Source organism: Narcine bancroftii, chromosome 2, assembly GCF_036971445.1.
Source record: "Narcine bancroftii isolate sNarBan1 chromosome 2, sNarBan1.hap1, whole genome shotgun sequence".
NCBI classification, from domain to species: domain Eukaryota; kingdom Metazoa; phylum Chordata; class Chondrichthyes; order Torpediniformes; family Narcinidae; genus Narcine; species Narcine bancroftii.
This window is the reverse complement of record NC_091470.1, coordinates 13,038,419-13,066,140: the sequence shown is the minus strand read 5'-3', so window position 1 is coordinate 13,066,140 and position 27,722 is coordinate 13,038,419. Positions and strand designations below refer to the sequence as shown.

At 44.5% G+C, this 27,722-nt stretch overlaps 1 protein-coding gene across 4 annotated transcripts in view; it reads right to left on the bottom strand.

Annotated features, from left to right (window-relative positions):
- The window catches only part of smek1 (SMEK homolog 1, suppressor of mek1 (Dictyostelium)), a 198,652-nt gene that overhangs the window by 49,349 nt on the left and 121,581 nt on the right, over positions 1-27,722 (bottom strand). For all 4 annotated transcript variants that reach the window (XM_069915878.1, XM_069915879.1, XM_069915880.1 and 1 more), the window contains 2 exons: positions 26,819-26,935; positions 16,511-16,642 (listed from right to left, as the gene is read on the bottom strand). In XM_069915878.1, the coding sequence (XP_069771979.1) occupies positions 16,511-16,642; positions 26,819-26,935 (249 nt within the window). The remainder of the gene's footprint in view (positions 1-16,510; positions 16,643-26,818; positions 26,936-27,722) is intronic.

The following is a 27,722-nucleotide window of genomic DNA, read 5'->3' as shown; positions in this document are numbered from 1 at the left end:
CATTTCACCAAAGATGCTGCCAAACTGGGCCAAGAACTTGCTGCATTTCACCAAAGATGCTGCCTAACTGGGCCAAGAACTTGCTGCATTTCACCAAAGATGCTGCCAAACTGGGCCAAGAAGTTGCTGCATTTCACCAAAGATATGCTTAACTGGGCCAAGACCTTGCTGCATTTCACCAAAAATACTGCCAAACTGAGCCAAGAACTTGCTGCATTTCACCAAAGATATGCTTAACTGGGCCAAGACCTTGCTGCATTTCACCAAAAATACTGCCAAACTGAGCCAAGAACTTGCTGCATTTCACCAAAGATGCTGCCTAACTGGGCCAAGAACTTGCTGTATTTCACCAAAGATGCTGCCAAACTGGGCCAAGAACTTGCTGCATTTCACCAAAGATGCTGCCTAACTGGGCCAAGAACTTGCTGCATTTCGCCAAAGATGCTGCCGAACTGGGCCAAGATCTTGCTGCATTTCACCAAAGATGCTGCCGAACTGGGCCAAGAACTTGCTGCATTTCACCAAAGATGCTGCCGAACTGGGCCAAGAACTTGCTGCATTTCACCAAAGATGCTGCCGAATTGGGTCAAGAACTTGCTGCATTTTACCAAAGATGCTGTCAAACTGGGCCAAGAACTTGCTGCATTTCACCAAAGATGTTGCCTTACTGGGCCAAGAACTTGCTGCATTTCACCAAAGATGTGCCTAAGTGGGCCAAGAACTTGCTGCATTTCACCAAAGATGCTGCCAAACTGGGCCAAGGACTTACTGCATTTCACCAAAGATGTGCCTAACTGGGCCAAGACCCTGCTGCATTTCACCAAAGAGGCTGCCAAACTGGGCCAACAACTTGCTGCATTTCTCCAAAGATGTGCCTAACTGGGCCAAGAACTTGCTGCATTTCACCAAAGATGCTGCCAAACTGGGCCAAGAACCTGTAGCATTTCACCAAAGATGCTGCCAAACTGGGCCAAGAACTTGCTGCATTTCACCAAAGATGCTGTCAAACTGGGCCAAGAACTTGCTGCATTTCACCAAAGATGCTGCCGAACTGAGCCAAGAACTTGCTGCATTTCACCAAAGATGCTGCCTAACTGGGCCAAGAACTTGCTGCATTTCACCAAAGATGCTGCCAAAATGGGCCAAGAACTTGCTGCATTTCAACAAAGATGCTGCCGAAGTGGGCCAAGAACTTGCTGCAATTCACCAAAGATGCTGCCGAAGTGGGCCAAGAACTTGCTGCATTTCAACAAAGAAGCTGCCAAACTGGGCCAAGAACTTGCTGCATTTCACCAAAGATGCTGCCAAACTGGGCCAAGAAGTTGCTGCATTTCACCAAAGATATGCTGAACTGGGCCAAGACCTTTCTGCATTTCACCAAAAATGGTGCCAAACTGGGCCAAGAACTTGCTGCATTTCACCAAAGATGCTGCCTTACTGGGCCAAGAACTTGCTGCATTTCACCAAAGATGTGCCTAAGTGGGCCAAGAACTTGCTGCATTTCACCAAAGATGCTGCCAAACTGGGCCAAGGACTTACTGCATTTCACCAAAGATGTGCCTAACTGGGCCAAGACCCTGCTGCATTTCACCAAAGAGGCTGCCAAACTGGGCCAAGAACTTGCTGCATTTCACCAAAGATGTGCCTAACTGGGCCAAGAACTTGCTGCATTTCACCAAAGATGTGCCGAACTGGGCCAAGAACTTGCTGCATTTCACCAAATATGTGCCTAACTGGACCACGAACTTGCTGTATTTCACCAAAGATGTGCCTAACTGGGCCAAGACCTTGCTGCATTTCACCAAAGATGTTCCTAACTGGGCAAAGAACTTGCTGCATTTCACCAAAGATGTGCCTAACTGGGCCAAGAACTTGCTGCATTTCACCAAAGATGTGCCTAACTGGGCCAAGAACTTGCTGCATTTCACCAAAGATGTGCCTAACTGGGCCAAGAACTTGCTGCATTTCACCAAAGATGCTGCCGAACTGGGTCAAGAACTTGCTGCATTTCACCAAAGATGCTGGCGAACTGGGCCAAGAACTTGCTGCATTTCACCAAAAATGCTGCCGAATTGGGTCAAGAACTTGCTGCATTTCACCAAAGATGCTGCCGAACTGGGCCAAGAACTTGTTGCATTTCACCAAAGATTCTGCCAAACTGGGCCAAGAACTTGCTGCATTTCACCAAAGATGCTACAAACTGGGCAAAAAACTTGCTGCATTTCACCAAAGATGATGCCAAACTGGGCCAAGAACTTGCTGCATTTCACCAAAGATGTTCCTAACTGGGCCAAGACCTTGCTGCATTTCACCAAAGATGCTGCCAAACTGGGCCATGAACTTGCTGCATTTCACCAAAGATGCTACAAACTGGGCCAAAAACTTGCTGCATTTCACCAAAGATGATGCCAAACTGGGCAAAGAACTTGCTGCATTTCACCAAACATGTGCCTAACTGGGCCAAGAACTTGCTGCATTTCACCAAAGATGCTGCCTAACTGAGCCAAGACCTTGCTGCATTTCACCAAAGCTGCTGCCTTACTGGGCCAAAAACTTGCTGCATTTCACCAAAGATGTGCCTAACTGGTCAAGAACTTGCTGCATTTCACCAAAGATGCTGCCAAACTGGACCAAGACCTTGCTGCATTTGTCCAAAGATGCTGCCAAACTGGGCCAAGAACTTTCTGCATTTCACCAAAGATGCTGCCAAACTGGGCCAAGAACATGCAGCATTTCACCAAAGATGCTGCCAAACTGGGCCAAGAACTTGCTGCATTTCACCAAAGATGCTGCCAAACTGGGTCAAGAACTTGCTGCATTTCACCAAAGATGCTGCCAAACTGAGCCAAGAACTTGCTGCATTTCACCAAAGATGCTGCCAAACTGGGCCAAGAACTTGCTGCATTTCACCAAAGATGCTGCCAAACTGGGCCAAGAACTTGCTGCATTTCAACAAAGATGCTGCCGAACTGGGCCAAGAACTTGCTGCAATTCACCAAAGATGCTGCCGAACTGTGCCAAGAACTTGCTGCATTTCACCAAAGATGCTGCCTAACTGGGCCAAGAACTTGCTGCATTTCACCAAAGATGCTGCCAAACTGGGCCAAGAACTTGCTGCATTTCAACAAAGATGCTGCCGAACTGGGCCAAGAACTTGCTGCAATTCACCAAAGATGCTGCCGAACTGTGCCAAGAACTTGCTGCATTTCACCAAAGAAGCTGCCAAACTGGGCCAAGAACTTGCTGCATTTCACCAAAGATGCTGCCAAACTGGGCCAAGAAGTTGCTGCATTTCACCAAAGATGCTGCCAAACTGGACCAAGACCTTGTTGCATTTCACCAAAGATGCTGCCTAACTGGGCCAAGACCTTGCTGCATTTCACCAAAGATGCTGCCAAACTGGACCAACACCTTGCTGCATTTCACCAAAGATGCTGCCTAACTGGGCCAAAAACTTGCTGCATTTCACCAAAGATGTGCCTAACTGGGCCAAGAAGTTGCTGCATTTCACCAAAGATGCTGCCTAACTGGTCAAGAACTTGCTGCATTTCACCAAAGATGCTGCCAAACTGGACCAAGACCTTGCTGCATTTGTCCAAAGATACTGCCAAACTAGGCCAAGAACTTGATGCATTTCACCAAAGATGCTGCCAAACAGGGCCAAGAACTTGCAGCATTTCACCAAAGATGCTGCCAAACTGGGCCAAGAACTTGCTGCATTTCAACAAAGATGCTGCCGAACTGGGTCAAGAACTTGCTGCATTTCACCAAAGATGCTGCCGAACTGGGCCAAGAACTTGCTGCATTTCACCAAAGAAGCTGCCAAACTGGGCCAAGAACTTGCTGCATTTCACCAAAGAAGCTGCCAAACTGGGCCAAGAAGTTGCTGCATTTCACCAAAGATATGCTTAACTGGGCCAAGACCTTGCTGCATTTCACCAAAAAATGCTGCCAAACTGGGCCAAGAACTTGCTGCATTTCACCAAAGATGCTGCCTTACTGGGCCAAGAACTTGCTGCATTTCACCAAAGATGCTGCCTAACTGGGCCAAGACCTTGCTGCATTTCACCAAAGATGCTGCCTTACTGGGCCAAGAACTTGCTGCATTTCACCAAAGATGTGCCTAACTGGTCAAGAACTTCCTGCATTTCACCAAAGATGCTGCCAAACTGGACCAAGACCTTGCTGCATTTCACCAAAGATGCTGCCAAACTGGACCAAGACCTTGCTGCATTTCACCAAAGATGCTGCCAAACTGGGCCAAGACCTTGCTGCATTTCACCAAAGATGCTGGCAAACTGGACCAAGACCTTGCTGCATTTCACCAAAGATGCTGCCAAACTGGGCCAAGACCTTGCTGCATTTCACCAAAGATGCTGCCGAACTGGGCCAAGAACTTGCTGCATTTCACCAAAGATGCTGCCAAATGGGCCAAGAACTTGCTGCATTTCACCAAAGATGCTGCCAAATGGGCCAAGACCTTGTTGCATTTCACCAAAGATGCTGCCGAACTGGGTCAAAAACTTGCTGCATTTCACCAAAGATGTGCCTCACTGGTCAAGAACTTGCTGCATTTCACCAAAGATGCTGCCAAACTGGACCAAGACCTTGCTGCATTTGTCCAAAGATGCTGCCTAACTGGGCCAAGACCTTGCTGCATTTCACCAAAGATGCTGCCTTACTGGGCCAAAAACTTGCTGCATTTCACCAAAGATGTGCCTAACTGGTCAAGAACTTGCTGCATTTTACCAAAGATGCTGCCAAACTGGACCAAGACCTTGCTGCATTTCACCAAAGATGCTGCCAAACTGGGCCAAGACCTTGCTGCATTTCACCAAAGATGCTGCCGAACTGGGCCAAGAACTTGCTGCATTTCAACAAAGATGCTGCCAAACTGGGCCAAGACCTTGTTGCATTTCACCAAAGATGCTGCCGAACTGGGTCAAAAACCTGCTGCATTTCACCAAAGATGCTGCCACACTGGACCAAGACCTTGTTGCATTTCACCAAAGATGCTGCCTAACTGGGCCAAAAACTTGCTGCATTTCACCAAAGATGCTGCCAAACTGGACCAAGACCTTGCTGCATTTCACCAAAGATGCTGCCTAACTGGGCCAAAAACTTGCTGCATTTCACCAAAGATGTGCCTAACTGGGCCAAGAACTTGCTGCATTTCAGCAAAGATGTGCCGAACTGGGCCAAGAACTTGCTGCATTTCACCAAATATGTGCCTAACTGGACCACGAACTTGCTGTATTTCACCAAAGATGTGCCTAACTGGGCCAAGACCTTGCTGCATTTCACCAAAGATGTGCCTAACTGGGCAAAGAACTTGCTGCATTTCACCAAAGATGTGCCTAACTGGGCCAAGAACTTGCTGTATTTCACCATAGATGTGCCTAACTGGACCACGAACTTGCTGTATTTCACCAAAGATGTGCCTAACTGGTCAAGAACTTGCTGCATTTCACCAAAGATGCTGCCAAACTGGACCAAGACCTTGCTGCATTTGTCCAAAGATGCTGCCAAACTGGGCCAAGAACTTGCTGCATTTCACCAAAGATGCTGCCAAACTGGGCCAAGAACTTGCTGCATTTCACCAAAGATGCTGCCAAACTGGGCCAAGAACTTGCTGCATTTCACCAAAGATGCTGCCAAACTGGGCCAAGAACTTGCTGCATTTCACCAAAGATGCTGCCTAACTGGGCCAAGAACTTGCTGCATTTCACCAAAGATGCTGCCAAACTGGGCCAAGAAGTTGCTGCATTTCACCAAAGATATGCTTAACTGGGCCAAGACCTTGCTGCATTTCACCAAAAATACTGCCAAACTGAGCCAAGAACTTGCTGCATTTCACCAAAGATATGCTTAACTGGGCCAAGACCTTGCTGCATTTCACCAAAAATACTGCCAAACTGAGCCAAGAACTTGCTGCATTTCACCAAAGATGCTGCCTAACTGGGCCAAGAACTTGCTGTATTTCACCAAAGATGCTGCCAAACTGGGCCAAGAACTTGCTGCATTTCACCAAAGATGCTGCCTAACTGGGCCAAGAACTTGCTGCATTTCGCCAAAGATGCTGCCGAACTGGGCCAAGATCTTGCTGCATTTCACCAAAGATGCTGCCGAACTGGGCCAAGAACTTGCTGCATTTCACCAAAGATGCTGCCGAACTGGGCCAAGAACTTGCTGCATTTCACCAAAGATGCTGCCGAATTGGGTCAAGAACTTGCTGCATTTTACCAAAGATGCTGTCAAACTGGGCCAAGAACTTGCTGCATTTCACCAAAGATGTTGCCTTACTGGGCCAAGAACTTGCTGCATTTCACCAAAGATGTGCCTAAGTGGGCCAAGAACTTGCTGCATTTCACCAAAGATGCTGCCAAACTGGGCCAAGGACTTACTGCATTTCACCAAAGATGTGCCTAACTGGGCCAAGACCCTGCTGCATTTCACCAAAGAGGCTGCCAAACTGGGCCAAGGACTTACTGCATTTCACCAAAGATGTGCCTAACTGGGCCAAGACCCTGCTGCATTTCACCAAAGATGCTGCCAAACTGGGCCAAGGACTTGCTGCATTTCACCAAAGATGTGCCAAACTGGGCCAAGACCCTGCAGCATTTCACCAAAGAGGCTGCCAAACTGGGCCAAGAACTTGCTGCATTTCACCAAAGATGTGCCTAACTGGGCCAAGAACTTGCTGCATTTCAGCAAAGATGTGCCGAACTGGGCCAAGAACTTGCTGCATTTCACCAAATATGTGCCTAACTGGACCACGAACTTGCTGTATTTCACCAAAGATGTGCCTAACTGGGCCAAGACCTTGCTGCATTTCACCAAAGATGTGCCTAACTGGGCAAAGAACTTGCTGCATTTCACCAAAGATGTGCCTAACTGGGCCAAGAACTTGCTGCATTTCACCAAAGATGCTGCCAAACTGGGCCAAGAACCTGTAGCATTTCACCAAAGATGCTGCCAAACTGGGCCAAGAACTTGCTGCATTTCACCAAAGATGCTGTCAAACTGGGCCAAGAACTTGCTGCATTTCACCAAAGATGCTGCCGAACTGAGCCAAGAACTTGCTGCATTTCACCAAAGATGCTGCCTAACTGGGCCAAGAACTTGCTGCATTTCACCAAAGATGCTGCCAAAATGGGCCAAGAACTTGCTGCATTTCAACAAAGATGCTGCCGAAGTGGGCCAAGAACTTGCTGCAATTCACCAAAGATGCTGCCGAAGTGGGCCAAGAACTTGCTGCATTTCAACAAAGAAGCTGCCAAACTGGGCCAAGAACTTGCTGCATTTCACCAAAGATGCTGCCAAACTGGGCCAAGAAGTTGCTGCATTTCACCAAAGATATGCTTAACTGGGCCAAGACCTTTCTGCATTTCACCAAAAATGGTGCCAAACTGGGCCAAGAACTTGCTGCATTTCACCAAAGATGCTGCCTTACTGGGCCAAGAACTTGCTGCATTTCACCAAAGATGTGCCTAAGTGGGCCAAGAACTTGCTGCATTTCACCAAAGATGCTGCCAAACTGGGCCAAGGACTTACTGCATTTCACCAAAGATGTGCCTAACTGGGCCAAGACCCTGCTGCATTTCACCAAAGAGGCTGCCAAACTGGGCCAAGAACTTGCTGCATTTCACCAAAGATGTGCCTAACTGGGCCAAGAACTTGCTGCATTTCACCAAAGATGTGCCGAACTGGGCCAAGAACTTGCTGCATTTCACCAAATATGTGCCTAACTGGACCACGAACTTGCTGTATTTCACCAAAGATGTGCCTAACTGGGCCAAGACCTTGCTGCATTTCACCAAAGATGTTCCTAACTGGGCAAAGAACTTGCTGCATTTCACCAAAGATGTGCCTAACTGGGCCAAGAACTTGCTGCATTTCACCAAAGATGTGCCTAACTGGGCCAAGAACTTGCTGCATTTCACCAAAGATGTGCCTAACTGGGCCAAGAACTTGCTGCATTTCACCAAAGATGCTGCCGAACTGGGTCAAGAACTTGCTGCATTTCACCAAAGATGCTGGCGAACTGGGCCAAGAACTTGCTGCATTTCACCAAAAATGCTGCCGAATTGGGTCAAGAACTTGCTGCATTTCACCAAAGATGCTGCCGAACTGGGCCAAGAACTTTTTGCATTTCACCAAAGATGCTGCCGAACTGGGCCAAGAACTTGCTGCATTTCACCAAAGATTCTGCCAAACTGGGCCAAGAACTTGCTGCATTTCACCAAAGATGCTACAAACTGGGCAAAAAACTTGCTGCATTTCACCAAAGATGATGCCAAACTGGGCCAAGAACTTGCTGCATTTCACCAAAGATGTTCCTAACTGGGCCAAGACCTTGCTGCATTTCACCAAAGATGCTGCCAAACTGGGCCATGAACTTGCTGCATTTCACCAAAGATGCTACAAACTGGGCCAAAAACTTGCTGCATTTCACCAAAGATGATGCCAAACTGGGCAAAGAACTTGCTGCATTTCACCAAACATGTGCCTAACTGGGCCAAGAACTTGCTGCATTTCACCAAAGATGCTGCCTAACTGAGCCAAGACCTTGCTGCATTTCACCAAAGCTGCTGCCTTACTGGGCCAAAAACTTGCTGCATTTCAGCAAAGATGTGCCGAACTGGGCCAAGAACTTGCTGCATTTCACCAAATATGTGCCTAACTGGACCACGAACTTGCTGTATTTCACCAAAGATGTGCCTAACTGGGCCAAGACCTTGCTGCATTTCACCAAAGATGTGCCTAACTGGGCAAAGAACTTGCTGCATTTCACCAAAGATGTGCCTAACTGGGCCAAGAACTTGCTGTATTTCACCATAGATGTGCCTAACTGGACCACGAACTTGCTGTATTTCACCAAAGATGTGCCTAACTGGTCAAGAACTTGCTGCATTTCACCAAAGATGCTGCCAAACTGGACCAAGACCTTGCTGCATTTGTCCAAAGATGCTGCCAAACTGGGCCAAGAACTTGCTGCATTTCACCAAAGATGCTGCCAAACTGGGCCAAGAACTTGCTGCATTTCACCAAAGATGCTGCCAAACTGGGCCAAGAACTTGCTGCATTTCACCAAAGATGCTGCCAAACTGGGCCAAGAACTTGCTGCATTTCACCAAAGATGCTGCCTAACTGGGCCAAGAACTTGCTGCATTTCACCAAAGATGCTGCCAAACTGGGCCAAGAAGTTGCTGCATTTCACCAAAGATATGCTTAACTGGGCCAAGACCTTGCTGCATTTCACCAAAAATACTGCCAAACTGAGCCAAGAACTTGCTGCATTTCACCAAAGATATGCTTAACTGGGCCAAGACCTTGCTGCATTTCACCAAAAATACTGCCAAACTGAGCCAAGAACTTGCTGCATTTCACCAAAGATGCTGCCTAACTGGGCCAAGAACTTGCTGTATTTCACCAAAGATGCTGCCAAACTGGGCCAAGAACTTGCTGCATTTCACCAAAGATGCTGCCTAACTGGGCCAAGAACTTGCTGCATTTCGCCAAAGATGCTGCCGAACTGGGCCAAGATCTTGCTGCATTTCACCAAAGATGCTGCCGAACTGGGCCAAGAACTTGCTGCATTTCACCAAAGATGCTGCCGAACTGGGCCAAGAACTTGCTGCATTTCACCAAAGATGCTGCCGAATTGGGTCAAGAACTTGCTGCATTTTACCAAAGATGCTGTCAAACTGGGCCAAGAACTTGCTGCATTTCACCAAAGATGTTGCCTTACTGGGCCAAGAACTTGCTGCATTTCACCAAAGATGTGCCTAAGTGGGCCAAGAACTTGCTGCATTTCACCAAAGATGCTGCCAAACTGGGCCAAGGACTTACTGCATTTCACCAAAGATGTGCCTAACTGGGCCAAGACCCTGCTGCATTTCACCAAAGAGGCTGCCAAACTGGGCCAAGGACTTACTGCATTTCACCAAAGATGTGCCTAACTGGGCCAAGACCCTGCTGCATTTCACCAAAGATGCTGCCAAACTGGGCCAAGGACTTGCTGCATTTCACCAAAGATGTGCCAAACTGGGCCAAGACCCTGCAGCATTTCACCAAAGAGGCTGCCAAACTGGGCCAAGAACTTGCTGCATTTCACCAAAGATGTGCCTAACTGGGCCAAGAACTTGCTGCATTTCAGCAAAGATGTGCCGAACTGGGCCAAGAACTTGCTGCATTTCACCAAATATGTGCCTAACTGGACCACGAACTTGCTGTATTTCACCAAAGATGTGCCTAACTGGGCCAAGACCTTGCTGCATTTCACCAAAGATGTGCCTAACTGGGCAAAGAACTTGCTGCATTTCACCAAAGATGTGCCTAACTGGGCCAAGAACTTGCTGCATTTCACCAAAGATGCTGCCAAACTGGGCCAAGAACCTGTAGCATTTCACCAAAGATGCTGCCAAACTGGGCCAAGAACTTGCTGCATTTCACCAAAGATGCTGTCAAACTGGGCCAAGAACTTGCTGCATTTCACCAAAGATGCTGCCGAACTGAGCCAAGAACTTGCTGCATTTCACCAAAGATGCTGCCTAACTGGGCCAAGAACTTGCTGCATTTCACCAAAGATGCTGCCAAAATGGGCCAAGAACTTGCTGCATTTCAACAAAGATGCTGCCGAAGTGGGCCAAGAACTTGCTGCAATTCACCAAAGATGCTGCCGAAGTGGGCCAAGAACTTGCTGCATTTCAACAAAGAAGCTGCCAAACTGGGCCAAGAACTTGCTGCATTTCACCAAAGATGCTGCCAAACTGGGCCAAGAAGTTGCTGCATTTCACCAAAGATATGCTTAACTGGGCCAAGACCTTTCTGCATTTCACCAAAAATGGTGCCAAACTGGGCCAAGAACTTGCTGCATTTCACCAAAGATGCTGCCTTACTGGGCCAAGAACTTGCTGCATTTCACCAAAGATGTGCCTAAGTGGGCCAAGAACTTGCTGCATTTCACCAAAGATGCTGCCAAACTGGGCCAAGGACTTACTGCATTTCACCAAAGATGTGCCTAACTGGGCCAAGACCCTGCTGCATTTCACCAAAGAGGCTGCCAAACTGGGCCAAGAACTTGCTGCATTTCACCAAAGATGTGCCTAACTGGGCCAAGAACTTGCTGCATTTCACCAAAGATGTGCCGAACTGGGCCAAGAACTTGCTGCATTTCACCAAATATGTGCCTAACTGGACCACGAACTTGCTGTATTTCACCAAAGATGTGCCTAACTGGGCCAAGACCTTGCTGCATTTCACCAAAGATGTTCCTAACTGGGCAAAGAACTTGCTGCATTTCACCAAAGATGTGCCTAACTGGGCCAAGAACTTGCTGCATTTCACCAAAGATGTGCCTAACTGGGCCAAGAACTTGCTGCATTTCACCAAAGATGTGCCTAACTGGGCCAAGAACTTGCTGCATTTCACCAAAGATGCTGCCGAACTGGGTCAAGAACTTGCTGCATTTCACCAAAGATGCTGGCGAACTGGGCCAAGAACTTGCTGCATTTCACCAAAAATGCTGCCGAATTGGGTCAAGAACTTGCTGCATTTCACCAAAGATGCTGCCGAACTGGGCCAAGAACTTTTTGCATTTCACCAAAGATGCTGCCGAACTGGGCCAAGAACTTGCTGCATTTCACCAAAGATTCTGCCAAACTGGGCCAAGAACTTGCTGCATTTCACCAAAGATGCTACAAACTGGGCAAAAAACTTGCTGCATTTCACCAAAGATGATGCCAAACTGGGCCAAGAACTTGCTGCATTTCACCAAAGATGTTCCTAACTGGGCCAAGACCTTGCTGCATTTCACCAAAGATGCTGCCAAACTGGGCCATGAACTTGCTGCATTTCACCAAAGATGCTACAAACTGGGCCAAAAACTTGCTGCATTTCACCAAAGATGATGCCAAACTGGGCAAAGAACTTGCTGCATTTCACCAAACATGTGCCTAACTGGGCCAAGAACTTGCTGCATTTCACCAAAGATGCTGCCTAACTGAGCCAAGACCTTGCTGCATTTCACCAAAGCTGCTGCCTTACTGGGCCAAAAACTTGCTGCATTTCACCAAAGATGTGCCTAACTGGTCAAGAACTTGCTGCATTTCACCAAAGATGCTGCCAAACTGGACCAAGACCTTGCTGCATTTGTCCAAAGATGCTGCCAAACTGGGCCAAGAACTTTCTGCATTTCACCAAAGATGCTGCCAAACTGGGCCAAGAACATGCAGCATTTCACCAAAGATGCTGCCAAACTGGGCCAAGAACTTGCTGCATTTCACCAAAGATGCTGCCAAACTGGGTCAAGAACTTGCTGCATTTCACCAAAGATGCTGCCAAACTGAGCCAAGAACTTGCTGCATTTCACCAAAGATGCTGCCAAACTGGGCCAAGAACTTGCTGCATTTCACCAAAGATGCTGCCAAACTGGGCCAAGAACTTGCTGCATTTCAACAAAGATGCTGCCGAACTGGGCCAAGAACTTGCTGCAATTCACCAAAGATGCTGCCGAACTGTGCCAAGAACTTGCTGCATTTCACCAAAGATGCTGCCTAACTGGGCCAAGAACTTGCTGCATTTCACCAAAGATGCTGCCAAACTGGGCCAAGAACTTGCTGCATTTCAACAAAGATGCTGCCGAACTGGGCCAAGAACTTGCTGCAATTCACCAAAGATGCTGCCGAACTGTGCCAAGAACTTGCTGCATTTCACCAAAGAAGCTGCCAAACTGGGCCAAGAACTTGCTGCATTTCACCAAAGATGCTGCCAAACTGGGCCAAGAAGTTGCTGCATTTCACCAAAGATGCTGCCAAACTGGACCAAGACCTTGTTGCATTTCACCAAAGATGCTGCCTAACTGGGCCAAGACCTTGCTGCATTTCACCAAAGATGCTGCCAAACTGGACCAATACCTTGCTGCATTTCACCAAAGATGCTGCCTAACTGGGCCAAAAACTTGCTGCATTTCACCAAAGATGTGCCTAACTGGGCCAAGAAGTTGCTGCATTTCACCAAAGATGCTGCCTAACTGGTCAAGAACTTGCTGCATTTCACCAAAGATGCTGCCAAACTGGACCAAGACCTTGCTGCATTTGTCCAAAGATACTGCCAAACTAGGCCAAGAACTTGCTGCATTTCACCAAAGATGCTGCCAAACTGGGCCAAGAACTTGCAGCATTTCACCAAAGATGCTGCCAAACTGGGCCAAGAACTTGCTGCATTTCAACAAAGATGCTGCCGAACTGGGTCAAGAACTTGCTGCATTTCACCAAAGATGCTGCCGAACTGGGCCAAGAACTTGCTGCATTTCACCAAAGAAGCTGCCAAACTGGGCCAAGAACTTGCTGCATTTCACCAAAGATGCTGCCAAACTGGGCCAAGAAGTTGCTGCATTTCACCAAAGATATGCTTAACTGGGCCAAGACCTTGCTGCATTTCACCAAAAAATGCTGCCAAACTGGGCCAAGAACTTGCTGCATTTCACCAAAGATGCTGCCTTACTGGGCCAAGAACTTGCTGCATTTCACCAAAGATGCTGCCTAACTGGGCCAAGACCTTGCTGCATTTCACCAAAGATGCTGCCTTACTGGGCCAAGAACTTGCTGCATTTCACCAAAGATGTGCCTAACTGGTCAAGAACTTCCTGCATTTCACCAAAGATGCTGCCAAACTGGACCAAGACCTTGCTGCATTTCACCAAAGATGCTGCCAAACTGGACCAAGACCTTGCTGCATTTCACCAAAGATGCTGGCAAACTGGACCAAGACCTTGCTGCATTTCACCAAAGATGCTGCCAAACTGGGCCAAGACCTTGCTGCATTTCACCAAAGATGCTGCCGAACTGGGCCAAGAACTTGCTGCATTTCACCAAAGATGCTGCCAAATGGGCCAAGAACTTGCTGCATTTCACCAAAGATGCTGCCAAATGGGCCAAGACCTTGTTGCATTTCACCAAAGATGCTGCCGAACTGGGTCAAAAACTTGCTGCATTTCACCAAAGATGTGCCTCACTGGTCAAGAACTTGCTGCATTTCACCAAAGATGCTGCCAAACTGGACCAAGACCTTGCTGCATTTGTCCAAAGATGCTGCCTAACTGGGCCAAGACCTTGCTGCATTTCACCAAAGATGCTGCCTTACTGGGCCAAAAACCTGCTGCATTTCACCAAAGATGTGCCTAACTGGTCAAGAACTTGCTGCATTTTACCAAAGATGCTGCCAAACTGGACCAAGACCTTGCTGCATTTCACCAAAGATGCTGCCAAACTGGGCCAAGACCTTGCTGCATTTCACCAAAGATGCTGCCGAACTGGGCCAAGAACTTGCTGCATTTCAACAAAGATGCTGCCAAACTGGGCCAAGACCTTGTTGCATTTCACCAAAGATGCTGCCGAACTGGGTCAAAAACCTGCTGCATTTCACCAAAGATGCTGCCACACTGGACCAAGACCTTGTTGCATTTCACCAAAGATGCTGCCTAACTGGGCCAAAAACTTGCTGCATTTCACCAAAGATGCTGCCAAACTGGACCAAGACCTTGCTGCATTTCACCAAAGATGCTGCCTAAGTGGGCCAAAAACTTGCTGCATTTCACCAAAGATGTGCCTAAATGGGCCAAGAAGTTGCTGCATTTCACCAAAGATGCTGCCTAACTGGGCCAAGACCTTGCTGCATTTCACCAAAGATGTGCCTAACTGGGCCAAGAAGTTGCTGCATTTCACCAAAGATGCTGCCTAACTGGGCCAAGACCTTGCTGCATTTCACCAAAGATGCTGCCAAACTGGGCCAAGAACTTGCTGCATTTTCTGCCATTTTTTCCCCGTTTTCAGCTTTTGACTTTTAATTATTTTTATGACAATTCTGCAGTTCTGACAAAATTACCAAGAAGTAGCTAATAAGGGATTCTCCTCTGATTCTTTATAAATAGATGAATAAAAATGATAGCCAAACTGGTCGAAAAGGTTCTCAAGTACAACGACCTGTTTTTGTTCCTCAGTTATCCAGCAGAGGGACCTATAGAATTGCTGGAGGAACGCAGCAGGTCAGACTGAAGCTGAGTTGAAATGGTCAGGCAACTTTTTGGGTGTGAATTCTATCAAGGCTAAGATGGAATTGGTGAAATTACATAGATCAAGTGGGGGGAAAAAATGCTGGGGAATGACCCAAAAGCGATAGTGAACAGAACAGAAAATCTGAAAGGCGGAGATACAGGATGAAGGAAAACCCATTCAGAAGGGGGAAGGTAAAGAAAAGTTCAAGAGAGAGGCAAAATAAATGTGCAAGAGTAGATAAAGATGAGATGGGAACAATGGATTTAGATGAGAGCAAGGGTTACATTTAAGACTGTCCAGGAGGAATATGATGTGTTGTTCCTCAGGTTTAGCCTTGATGATAGTGGATGAGGCCAAGGACAGACATGTATGTCACTGTCTGAATGGTTTGGGGACTTAAAATGGTTGGCTACAGGAAGCTCAAGGTTAGACACTCAAACAGAGAACTAGAGCAGGGAACTATTATGTGTTATGGATAACAGGATTTAATGAACACACTGACACACAACACTTTAAATATACTAAATTTTCTATAAATCCTAAGACACTACCTGATGCAGCAATAATACCTGCGTAACAGGAAGTGGAGCACAAACCTCAAACGCAATACCACTTTGGATACGTGAAGATATATGGCAGAACGGACATAGAAGCAGGGAAAAAGAGCTCTTATGAGAGAGAGGCCATATGACACAGTAGCGCAAATAGGCCATTCAACCCATCAAGTCTGTCCCACCATTTAATCATGAGCTGATCCATTTTGCCACTCAGCCTCACAGCCTGATCTTCTTCCCATAACCTTTGGTGTCCTGACTAATCAAGAAGTTTTTGATCTCTGCTTTGTGATCAAAAATTTAGTGTTTTATTAAACAGTGATAGTGGAAAACCAGGAAATTTCAGGAAGGAGGAATAAGGGCAAATGGAACATTGGTGATGAAATGTTCCATTTGCCCTTATTCCTTCTCCCTGAAATTGAGATTAAGGAGGAGGAAAAAATGATAATATGGAGGTAAAAATGGGGAAATCCAAGGAATAATTTCAATTGGAATATAAGCATCCACTGCCCCTGTAGACTGTGGGAACATGACTGAGTAATGTTTGTGCAGGCCACATAAATATGTGATAGACCAGAGAGGATTGACCATCCTGGATGAAGAGGGAAGGATGGTAAAGAGTGTACTGGGGAAACTCATCTTCAGGAGATTAAGTTAGAATTTGAGCATTTGAAGATCAAGGGAAACAATCTACTACAATGAAAGGGACTGAGAAGAGCAGCAAGTCCCGGAACTCAGACCAGGTAGAGGTGGCAATCAAGGCTCCTGCGACATTTGAGGCTGGAGTTGTCAGGGAATGAAAGAAAACTAACTTTTATTACATGACATTAAAATAAACAGATAAAATAGAAAATGGTATGCAATAAACACATGGCAAACAGAATGAACTGTAATACTTACATTGGCAGTGGCCAACATGTTCTCAGGGTCAACCAGAGTGCGGAGTAGTCCCATAAGTTGGACTGCACCGCCGAGCTCAGGGTCTGGATCACAAATCATATGTTCAATGATGAGATTAATGAGGAGGATATCCTAAAAGAAAGAACATCAATAGCTGTGAGTTTCTTTTAAATCAAGATGCAAACCAGTGCAATTCCACATTGATAAAGCAGCCATAATTGGTGAATGCCCTTCATTACACATGATTCACTGATTTTGATATAATGGAATAAAAAATGCCACAAGCACACCCATTCTTGTTTTTTCTGTCATTCAAGTTCACATATGATGGCTCATGTAGATCATGGTACATACACAGCATGCAAATCTGTTTCAAATGATGCTTTGAAGTGACAAAAACTCATTTCTGCATGACCGTTTTACACAGAATGGTACGGCACCAAAGCAGGCCTTTGGTTAATGATATCTGGACCAAATACAATGCCAAATTAAATTTCTTCTGCCTGAACTTGCTCTTTATATTAGTATAAATAGTACATTTATCTACCGAGAAGCCTCTTAAATGCTACCTCCACTACCATTGGCAGCCAGTTGCAGGTACCCACATCTCTACATAAAAGATTTGCCCCTTTATTACACAATAAATTATAAACAAATCAATAAATTAATATAAGATCATTAATATACTAGGAGCAAAGTAGGACAGCTGGCTTCTTGACCATGCTTGGCCATTTAATAAGACCATGGCTAATTGGATTCTAAGCTTACCAACATGTCCCTGCCTACCTGCAGTAACCTTTCAATCCTCTTGCTTATCAATAATTTATCTGCTTTATATCACAGATATTTGAAGACTGCTAACAATGGTAACAGAAAATGGTGGCGCTGGCGCTGATAACGGCAGCGCTGATGCGGTCCCACGGAGAGCGGGGAGACACAGTGCTCCTGCGGGGTCTAACTGCCCAGTCCAACTGCTGTCAGCTCCGTACAGGCTTTATAAAGTATGTTAATGAAGCAGAAGGTGGTTGCAATCATGGGACTGTGCCCAAGATGGAGTCACCTATGATGAGCAGCAGCCACATGGGGTTGCAGATTCCAGAGGAGCAGAGGACTAGCACAGGGCACCATAAAATAGGGAGAAAGCCCTGTATGAGAAAAAGAAGCAGAGGACATGACCACGGTAGCGGACAAATGAGGGGTCCTGTGGCTGAAGAACACACAGGCTGCTGACGACCCGTGGCGAGGAATATGTGCGGGCTGCTAGCAACTGCAGTTGAAGGATTCACACCAGGTGGCGGAGAGCTGAAGATTGGCTTGAGACTGGTTGAGGGGGTACCAGGTATTGGATCCGGGATGCAAGAGGGTGCCGTGTGAGCTGAAGGTTTCCTGATCGTGTCAGAGGTTTGGGTCTGGAGCTCGGGCTGCTGATGGTTTGGACTGAACTTTGTGTGGCTGTGGGTACTGTGGCAGTGCTGGAGCCAAATCCATGGCCTCTCGGGCACTCTCTTTTGCTGCTCTTTCTCTGACTTCAGAGAGGCACTTCAGGTAATTTCTGTTGATGGCAAATCTTTTTGTCTTATGGTAGATGAAAGCAAATGCCACTTAATATTGCAGTGTCTTTATTACATGCTCTCCATATCCTCCCTGTCAAGATCACCAAGGCACTTGTATGCTTCAAGTCCCCTCTCACACTTATAAACTTGAATGGATATACCTGTACAAGACTAGCCGGTCAACCTTTCAATGTAAACTAAACCACTCATTACGTTTCTAAGTTTAGTAAACCTCTGAATTGCTTCCAACATATACCCGTAAGCAAGGAAACTAAAACATACACAGTATTCCAGATGCAGACTTTTCAAAGTTCTATGTATCAGAAATCCAACTTCTTCATTGTTGTATACAATTTCTCTTGGAATGATTTATAACCAGCAAAAAAGAACGACAACTTGAATATTTTGAACTAATACATTTTGGAAAGTAACTCTTTACAGTAAACGTTAGAATTCTGAGGCATTGATATAAACATTACTGGGATATCACTGTGTGATACCACCATCTCAGTGGTGACACAGAGAACTCCAAGTGAAATAAGTTTCCTGATCATTACCTGTAGTATTATAATTTCTGATTTCAAACTTTAATTTGTGAATGAGTTCCAAGGATTAGCTGCTTGATATTCGAAGGAGCTGTACTCTTATCTTTTTTTGTCTCAAGCAATTTATTCAAGAAAAGACTAAATAAACATCCAAATATAGAATTGTATATCTAGTCTTCAATACTGCAATTAAACCAAGATGACTACTGGTTTACTTTGCAAATACAAATAACATTAATAAATTCAATGGAGAGGTTAATGTGCATATAAAAGTCATTAGTATATGTGATGTATTATGTTATATTTTACATAGATACATTTTAAAAGGAGATAAATTGTGGCAGGTTTTTTTTAGTGTAGATTACCCACCAACAATTCAAAACAGATCTCATTTAAAATGCCCGAGCTCTGTTCAAGCCGGACAGTCCAGGCTCTGAGTGCCTTTGAAAAAAGCCTATAAGGACTTCACAAGTAGGTGTTAAGTGGACATGCTGTGGAGTAAAGGATTATTGTTTTGGAAAGCAACAGATGAAAGAACTCAGAAAATTGGGTCCGGTGTCACAGTCTGAGTGTAGTTTGCTGTTCTAAGAGGGTCATGTGGTTTTGAGAGAGAGCGAGAGAGAGAGAAGAGAGAGAGTTCAATTCAACAGTTCAGCAGCAGCAGTTGGGACTGGAACAGGACAAGCTGGCAAGCTTGTGGAAAAACCCCATTTTGAAGAGGGGTTGTGAGTTCTTAGTTCAGCCTGGTCAAAGCCCTTGTGAGGAGATGGCTGGCTGTATAATATTTCACTTGAAATAAGGGAAATAAAAAGGAACTCTGTGGTGACCTGAAAGAAAGAGGTTATCATCTGGAAATCCCTGACAGGGCAAGTTTCTTCAGCAAGACACTGAAGTGGTTGATCTGAAGGAATCAGTTGTGGGTGTCCAACGAGCAACAAATCTCTCTCTGAAAGCCGACAAGAACCTTCTTGAGAGGTGACCATTTACCTTTCAAGCACCAAAGCCTGGTGAAATTCATAGATGTTAAATTCTGTGCACAGTATAAGAATTGCCTGCAACCAGTGAACTTGGAGGAGTGAGAAGTGAGATTGAACTGTGAATTAAAGAACTTTTCTGAACTTACACACACATTACATACACGTGCACTTAGAATTAGAAGGGGGTTAAGTTAATAGTGATAAGTTAAAGTTTGATCCTGTTTTCATGTTTAAAGATAATTAAAAACAACTTTTGTTTCAGTAACCATTTGTCTTGGTGAATTTCTATTGCTGCTGGGTTTTGGGATCCTCTGGGCCCATAACACATATAACAGCTCTCACCAGAACATGTACAGATACATGGATAGGAAAGGTTTAGCAAACAAGGGCTAAACACAAGCAAATGGGACTAGCTCATGATGGCACCTTTGTTGGTGTGGATGCGTTGGGCCGAAGCTATCTCTGTGATGTATCATTCCACGATTCTATGAGATGCACCAAATGAGTGTGTAATGATTTTACATCTGTACGTTTCGAAGTAGGAATTGAGAGTTTCGTACAATTCTGAATTGGGATTCCTCAGTTATACGATGCCCACAAGGGCCATGTTAGCTTTCACCAAACATTATCAACATATCTTTCTGATTCTTTCTGCCTTGTGCCTTCCTAATTTCTCTTTAAATGTACGTAATCTTTTTGCATCAATTATTCTGCTGGTAAATACTGTCCTATTTCATGGGATCTTGAGAAGCGAGAAAACAAGTAAAATGTGCAGTAGAAATTTTTGAAAATGTAATGATTTGCATTAACTTGTATTTTTTAAAAATAACATGTTCCCTTAACCTGGGACATTATCTCTAATCCAAGGAGAAACCAATAAATAGGTGGTATTATGGAGGGTGTGCCATACTGTTCCTTCATCTGCTACCCAAGGCATTTCCTTTATGGAGCTGGAAAACTGAGGAATATGCCAAACATGATATAAATATTGGCACAAAGCCAAAAATTGAAGAGGACACTCCAATTAAGCAATTATTGCGTATAACAATTTGTTCCTCAGATGGATGCTCCCATTTCAGATTACTTTATCTGTACAACATCATCTCTTTGAGGCAGATGAGACATCCTCAGCATCAATCTCCCGAGGATTTTACTGCACTGCAAAAGTAGGATTGCCAGAGTCGATGTGGCGGCAACACTGCTGTCAGTGTGGACTCGCAGGGATCGAAGATCTCATGGAGAGGGAGGGAACTGAGATGCAGCACTCCCCTGGGGTCCAGCTGCTCAGTTGACTATTGTCGGTTTCGCATGGGCTCTGAACGGCCCATTGAGGAGGGTGGTTTTATTTGAAATTCCACAACCATGGGTCTGCACCCAAGATGGCGGCATCTTTTAATCAGTAACAGCCACGAGGAGCTGCAGACTCCGGGGAAGTGGAGGACTGGAACAGGGCACCAGAGGTTGGAAAGATCACTCCCTGCTTGAGAAGGAGAAGTGGAGGAGACGACCTGCAGGGATGGTGACCACCGCAGCAGACCAGTGAGGGGGCTCTGCGGCTGAGGGACCAGTGCATGCGACGGGTTGCTGGCAACAAGGCGAGGAACCCAGAAAAGCTGTGGGCTGCTAGAGACTGGCTCAAACTAGCTGGAGGGGTTCCAAGTATCGGAACCGGGATGTGAGGAGGTGCTGAAGGGTTCCTGACTGTGTCTGAGGTTCAGATCTGGAGCTCGGGGTCAATGGCTTGGATTGGAATTTATGGGGCTGTGGGAGCGCTGCAGACAAATCGACGGACACTTGGTGACTCAGAGGGAAGACTCTTTTGATTCTCTCTTTCTGACTGTAAGAGGTGCTTAGGCAATTCCTGCTGGTGGCAAATCTGTCTGCCTTGCAGCAGGCAAAGGGAAATTTCATGTAACATGACACTGTTTAATTACTTTGACATAAATTGAATCTTGAAATGTTTTCATTGACTCAACTCCCCCAAAAGGCCAAGTGTGTGTGTGTGTGTGTGTGTGTGTGTATAAAAAGATTGAAATAAATCATTCAATAATTTCCAAGGACGTACTACATTTTGTGAAGTTGTGCTACAGTGCACATCTCCTTAGGGCTCAAATATCCGACCATATGATCACTGATTTTTCTGGTGCAACATTGTCTGAACTATAAATTAAACTCATCAAGATCATCTTTTGGTTTCTGTGAGAAAATCTTTATTTAGAAATTCATGAAGGTCAAATGAATAGTCTTTTGGAGTTATGATGACAGATATCCAGTAAATTCAGATTCGTATAATGCGCTGCATTGGGTGTGAGTAGACAACGTTTTGAATATTTTAGAGAAATAAATGTTTCCAATTACTTTTCCACAGAAGTATGTCATTTTACAAAAAAGCTAGAAATAAACTGATTATTCGTCATACAGCAAGGTAATTGGCCCTCAAGACCGTGCCGTCTAATTACACCCAATTGACCTACAACTTCTGGAATGTTTTGAAGTGTGGGATGAAACCAGAGCCAGGGGAAAACCCACACAGACATGAGAATATACAAACTCCTTATAGCACAGGATTCCAGATTAGAAAAGGATCAGACAGAGAGAGCCCATATCCTATCCCCCTTCATCATTAGCCCCATGCAGGTCCTGTCCCATATGCTAGTCACACAAACCAGAATGACTACAGTAGGGTATACAACAGGAAAGAGAGATGTGGAAAGTCTGCAACATTGACTCTGGACTCAATGAAATTTCATCTTCAAGTTAACCCTGCATAAGGAGCCACTTACTAATTACCATCTCCTGTTCTCCCTCTTCATTCTGAGTATCACCTGGAGAAAGTACTAATAGTAAAAGTAAAGAATGTGCAGTCTGGGTGAGAAACAATACTCATCAAGATAGGTGGTGAGATAGCACCATCACTGAATGAACACAAAACAGATCAGGTCTGAAATAGATGGTCAGATAATACTAAGAGAACCTTGCTAAAATATGTCCTCACCGATCTATCCACTGCACACGATTCTGTCCACAATGGTATTAACAAGAATAAGAACAGCAGGGACCTGATGAAGAGAAGGTCCCATCTTCACACCCAAAATTCACAATTCATATAGTTGTGAAAAGCAATCATCTTCAAGTCTCCTTTCATGTCACACGCCATCCTGACTTGGAGCTCCACCAGCAATGCTTATACCCTATGTGGATTTTTTTTTAAAGTTTGAAATAACAGCTATTGACTTACAATATTATTCTCCCAGGGTACAAATAGCAAACATTAGAGAACATTATGTACAAAGTGAAGGGAGGAAATTTAGGGGAGACATCAGGGATAAGTTTTTTTTGGAGGGTGAAACATTAGGGGCACTTAAGAGACACATGGATGGAAAAAAATAGAGGGGTATGAGGTAGAGAGGGTTTAGCACTTTTTACAGGAGTGTAAGGGTCAGCAAAACATTGAGGCTGAAGGGCCTGCACTGTGCTGTAGTGTTCTACGTTCTAAGCTCAAAAATGCATTATTTCATTATGACGAGCTCCTGTTTTAGTAAAATGGGATTATCACTGCAAGGGATAGTATAGACAGGAGGACCTGAATGGTCACAGTTAACATTTAACATTTCACACAAGCACAAGTCTCAGCCCAGTGACAATTTGTTACATTGGAAGAAATGAGGGAAGGTTTGTCACAGTCTGTTCCAGATTCGATACATTTGCAAAGACATTGTGATTTTGCAAGGGAGAGCCATTCGGATGCTGAAGAGAAAGCAGCTCTTTGAAGCAACTCTTGTGGCCGGCCATTTTTGTGGAATTCAGAGCAAAGCAAGCTCTGTAAATGACTGGGCCTTTTCAGTGAAGTGACCTGTGCCAGGAGGGTCTTTTGGGAAGCAAAGTGCTTCATTTTGAGTGTGATTAACAAGGAAGGTCACTTGGAGAGACTGGTGCCAGGGTCTTGGAAGCTTCCTGGAGGCCGCCCAGTTCGAGTCTCGCCTACAAAAGGACAGGGAGTGTTATGACTACAGCTCTTGTGGATGGACATTTCTTCAAAGGCAACACAAGGAGAATTCATGAGTCTATAGGAGCCACAACTCCAGTCTTCCCATCAGTTAGTTCGTCATTAATTCTGGGCATCAAATTTCAAAGGCTTCAACACTGAAATTAAAAGACTGAACTTTAAATTACTTTCTAGATTTTGGCATGCGCTGTAATTGTTTGGGTCTATCTCCAACACACACACACACCTACGCAGAGCTGGGGATAGATTTAGTGTTAAGGATAATTTAAGAGTCAAGACTAGTTTAAGAGTTAGAAATAAAATTAGTATTTTAAAATTAAACACAATCTGGTTTATTGTGTATTGCTACTCATTTTACGTGGTTTGTAACATCACAGTGAATGACTCACTGGTAGATATGTTCTTCAGTGGACTGCCCAATTGAGTCCCTTCCCATTAAAAGTCCCAAGGCATGATTTGAAAAGAACCGGGGAACTGCTGATGCCCCAACATAATAAATTCTTAAAGAAAAAGTCCAAAACAAAAATTTTATCTGATTACTCATTTACTATATTCATTGCAATTGGGATCAAGCACACTCAAAATAAATCACTCTTGACTTCAAGTGGTTGATGTCATAAAGTGACTGTATGAAACAAGAGATAAATTTAACTGTACAACGATTTACCAACTGCAGGTAACAAGAAATAGGTTGAAATGGGAAGTCTTCCCAATGAAAAGACTTGTATTCTGTGTGGGTCACTAAAGCAAAATCATTTATTGGACTGCCAATGGATCGAACAGGAGTCTGTGAGGCTGTAGAGATTGCGGGAACACTGGAGGTGAATCCATGGACATTCAGTGACTCTGAAGGGACTCTCTTTTGCTTCTCTTTCTCTCGTACTGGCAACCTTAAGGGCAACTCTTTGGCCCTTTTTACACTTGTGTCCTAGAAAATCAGCTGTTCAGTGCCTCGGTTAGGAACGGCGTTTTTGCTGTTCACATTTGGCCACCCTTAACCGGGACACTGCATGCTTTCATACTCACCACAAGCTATCCATGGGCATAGGAGTCTTCTACCTTTTGCCGGTGACATCATGACACATTGAGTGATGGTGGACCTGCCCTAAATCCTGATCAATGTATTATGTATGATCTTGTATTTAAACAAATGTAATTATGCCCAATTATAACTTAATTAAGTTTTATGTACAGCACAGTATGAGTCCTTCAGCCCGTTGTGCTGACCTATATCAACCCTTATAATGGACCGTGGGAAAGGGCTAGCAATAAATAGCAATAGTGGACAATTTTTAAACAGCGCAGGAAAGTTGGTAGCTCTATCACACACCATTTATAAAGACTGGGAAAAAGTTATGGCGGACCTGCCCTCCCAGAATTCTGTGCGGCAGAGAAAGGGCTGAAGGCACGGCTGCCTGCGTGGAGCACTCACGGAGGGGTTTCTCTGCTGCATGGATCTGGGAGGGCAGCCCGCCATCGTTTTTCCCCCTGCACAGTCTTTGTAAATAGTGCGCAATATAGCTACCAACTTTCCATCACTGTTTATAAATTGTCCTCTATTGCTATTTATTGCTAGCACTTTCCTCTGTCTCTCCCGTTGCGTCATTCCCACGGCAAAGTTCACAACTTCACTTTAATCTTTTCTTTCCTTCACGTTCAACCAGTCAATTGGCTGTTAATTCCTGGGACAAGGTGCAAGTACGAAAGGGCTTTTGTCTGCCTTACGGCAGGCAATTTTGAGTAATATTACATGTTCTGCATTATTACATATCAGTAAAGAAACCTTGAATCTTAGTTACCCAAAACCTGAGGATGGCTTAATATTTACGAATAAACAGTGTCTGAGTCTGTAGTACAAACATCCCCTGCTTTAATCAGGTCAGATTATATACCAAAAATATTTCAATGATTTACAATACAACTCCGCGCTTGCCCAGTAGCAACAGCAAATCACCTGTAACAGTGTTTAAAGATCAACAATCAGGGTCAGGCTTTTTAAGCATTTAAAAAAAAGTTTAATTCTCAACAAAAAAATGCTGGCCATCACCGACACTTCCCCACTGAGATCCTGCTCGTGCCTGGGAGCTTGATGTCCCCGCGGCTGCCGGGAGCCTGGGATCTGCTGCTGCCAGCACTGGGAGCCTGAGGCCCCCGGTCAGTCGAACTCTGAAAAAATTTCAGATAACTGAGGATTTTGGAGAATCTGATTTTGGATAATCAGAGTTGTGACTGGGTGTGCAAAGTAGCATTCAGAAATGCTGATATTTCACCTGCACAATAAATATTAACCTCGATTTCACTTGCCAATCCAATATGTACTTCCTGTATATGCCAATCACTTTTACTTCTATCAACAACTCTACTTGTATGTTCCCCAGTCAATTTATTCTTTATATATTCTTTCTGTTTTCTTTTGATCAAGTCAGGGGGCATCTGTCTCTTTCTTCTGGCCTGAGTATTGCTTAAGAGTTCTCAACTTTGCATCGTGCAATGTATACAAAGGACCTTTCGCCCAATGTCCATGAAGCACCTGCAAGTAATCTGTAAGACAATTTGACAGGACAGGACACAGGAAAAACTTTCCTGTAATTCTGCAAGATTGTTTCTTGGAGACTCAAGATTGTAGGACAGACCTTTGATCAATACCTTCTTTGAAAGACGGCATCTTCAATTTGATGGTCTGGATTATGCGCACGATCTGGTGGGATTGCAGCCATATTTTTAAAAAAAATAAAATAAATGACTACAACTTGATCCTCTAGATCAGTTTTCAAACTTCCTCCCCTTAAACTCATATTCTACCTTAAGTAATCCCTATGCCATTGATGCTCTGTGATTAGTAACGGATTGCTTAAGGTGGGATGTGAGTGGGAAGGGAAGGTTGAGAACCACTGCTCTCGACCCAATCGTTACTGAAATATTTTGCTTGAGAAAAATTGTCTTTAGCCCATTTCCTTTGGAGTTACAAAACCGTGCACATAACGAGTCCATTAGGGACGATTAAAACAGTGGTTTTCAAACCTTTTTCTTTCCATTCACATGCCACCTTAAGCAATCCCTTACTAATCACAGGCATAGGGATTGCTTAAGGTGGCATGTGAGTTTAGGAGGGCACTTTGAAAACCACTGCTCTAGATGCATCAATATCTAAATCTAAATTATATTTATATTTTATTGCCCAGTGAAGTCCAAACTTTTTATTGCAATCACAGCTTCCAAATACTCACATCATCATTTTGCTGAGCTTCTTGCATGACAAATTCTCGTACCATGGAGGGATTATACTCAACCAAATACGAAAATATATCAGTGGCTGCACTTCGCACTTGAACATCATCCATACCCTGCAAATTAATATTTTCAATTATTAAAGTTCACAGTTTACAATTGGAAAGTAAACAGTACTTTGACCAAGATATGATTGTCAGTCTTTACTACTGCTAATTCAAATTAAATACTGCAAAAAAGTAGATTGATAACGATTATTGGAGGCCTCAAAGAGCAAGTCAGATAACCAGTCTGGTTTCTTTACTGCCATTTGGGAACATATTATCTTTTATCTTATTTCCTAAGAGAAATTCATCCAGTTACTAATCATGGACATGATTTCTGTCAATAATCTGTCTCAATTTTCCTTACTGTAACTATCCTGACTTCTTATAACCAAACTGTCTCCATTTTCACAGGTAGCATATCTCCTGGAACATGGAGATGAAAATAATAGCTATCCCTTAGCTATATCTCAAATTCTTCTTCTCCTTTAACCATCAGCATTAATCAGTTAGTTGATCTACCAACACTTGAAAAACATAGAAATAACATTTTGGGCATAGCTACTGAAGGTTAGGGATACATGCAAAACAGTCAAGATACTCATTACATTTTGGAGTAGTGGATTTGAAAAGCAGAGGAGGGTAGAAAAGCAAGAAGTAAGCTTAAAGTAAACATGAAAGCAACCGCCAATATCACTCAGCTTCAATAAAACAGATAAGGCTGGATTCATTTAGATCAGGCAACATTAGATTTGGTAAAGGTTCTTCAACCTGAAATGACTCCATGAAATGTTGTTTCTATTTCTTTTTCCACAGATGCTGCATGACCTGATTCGTGTTTCCAGCATTTTTAGTTTAG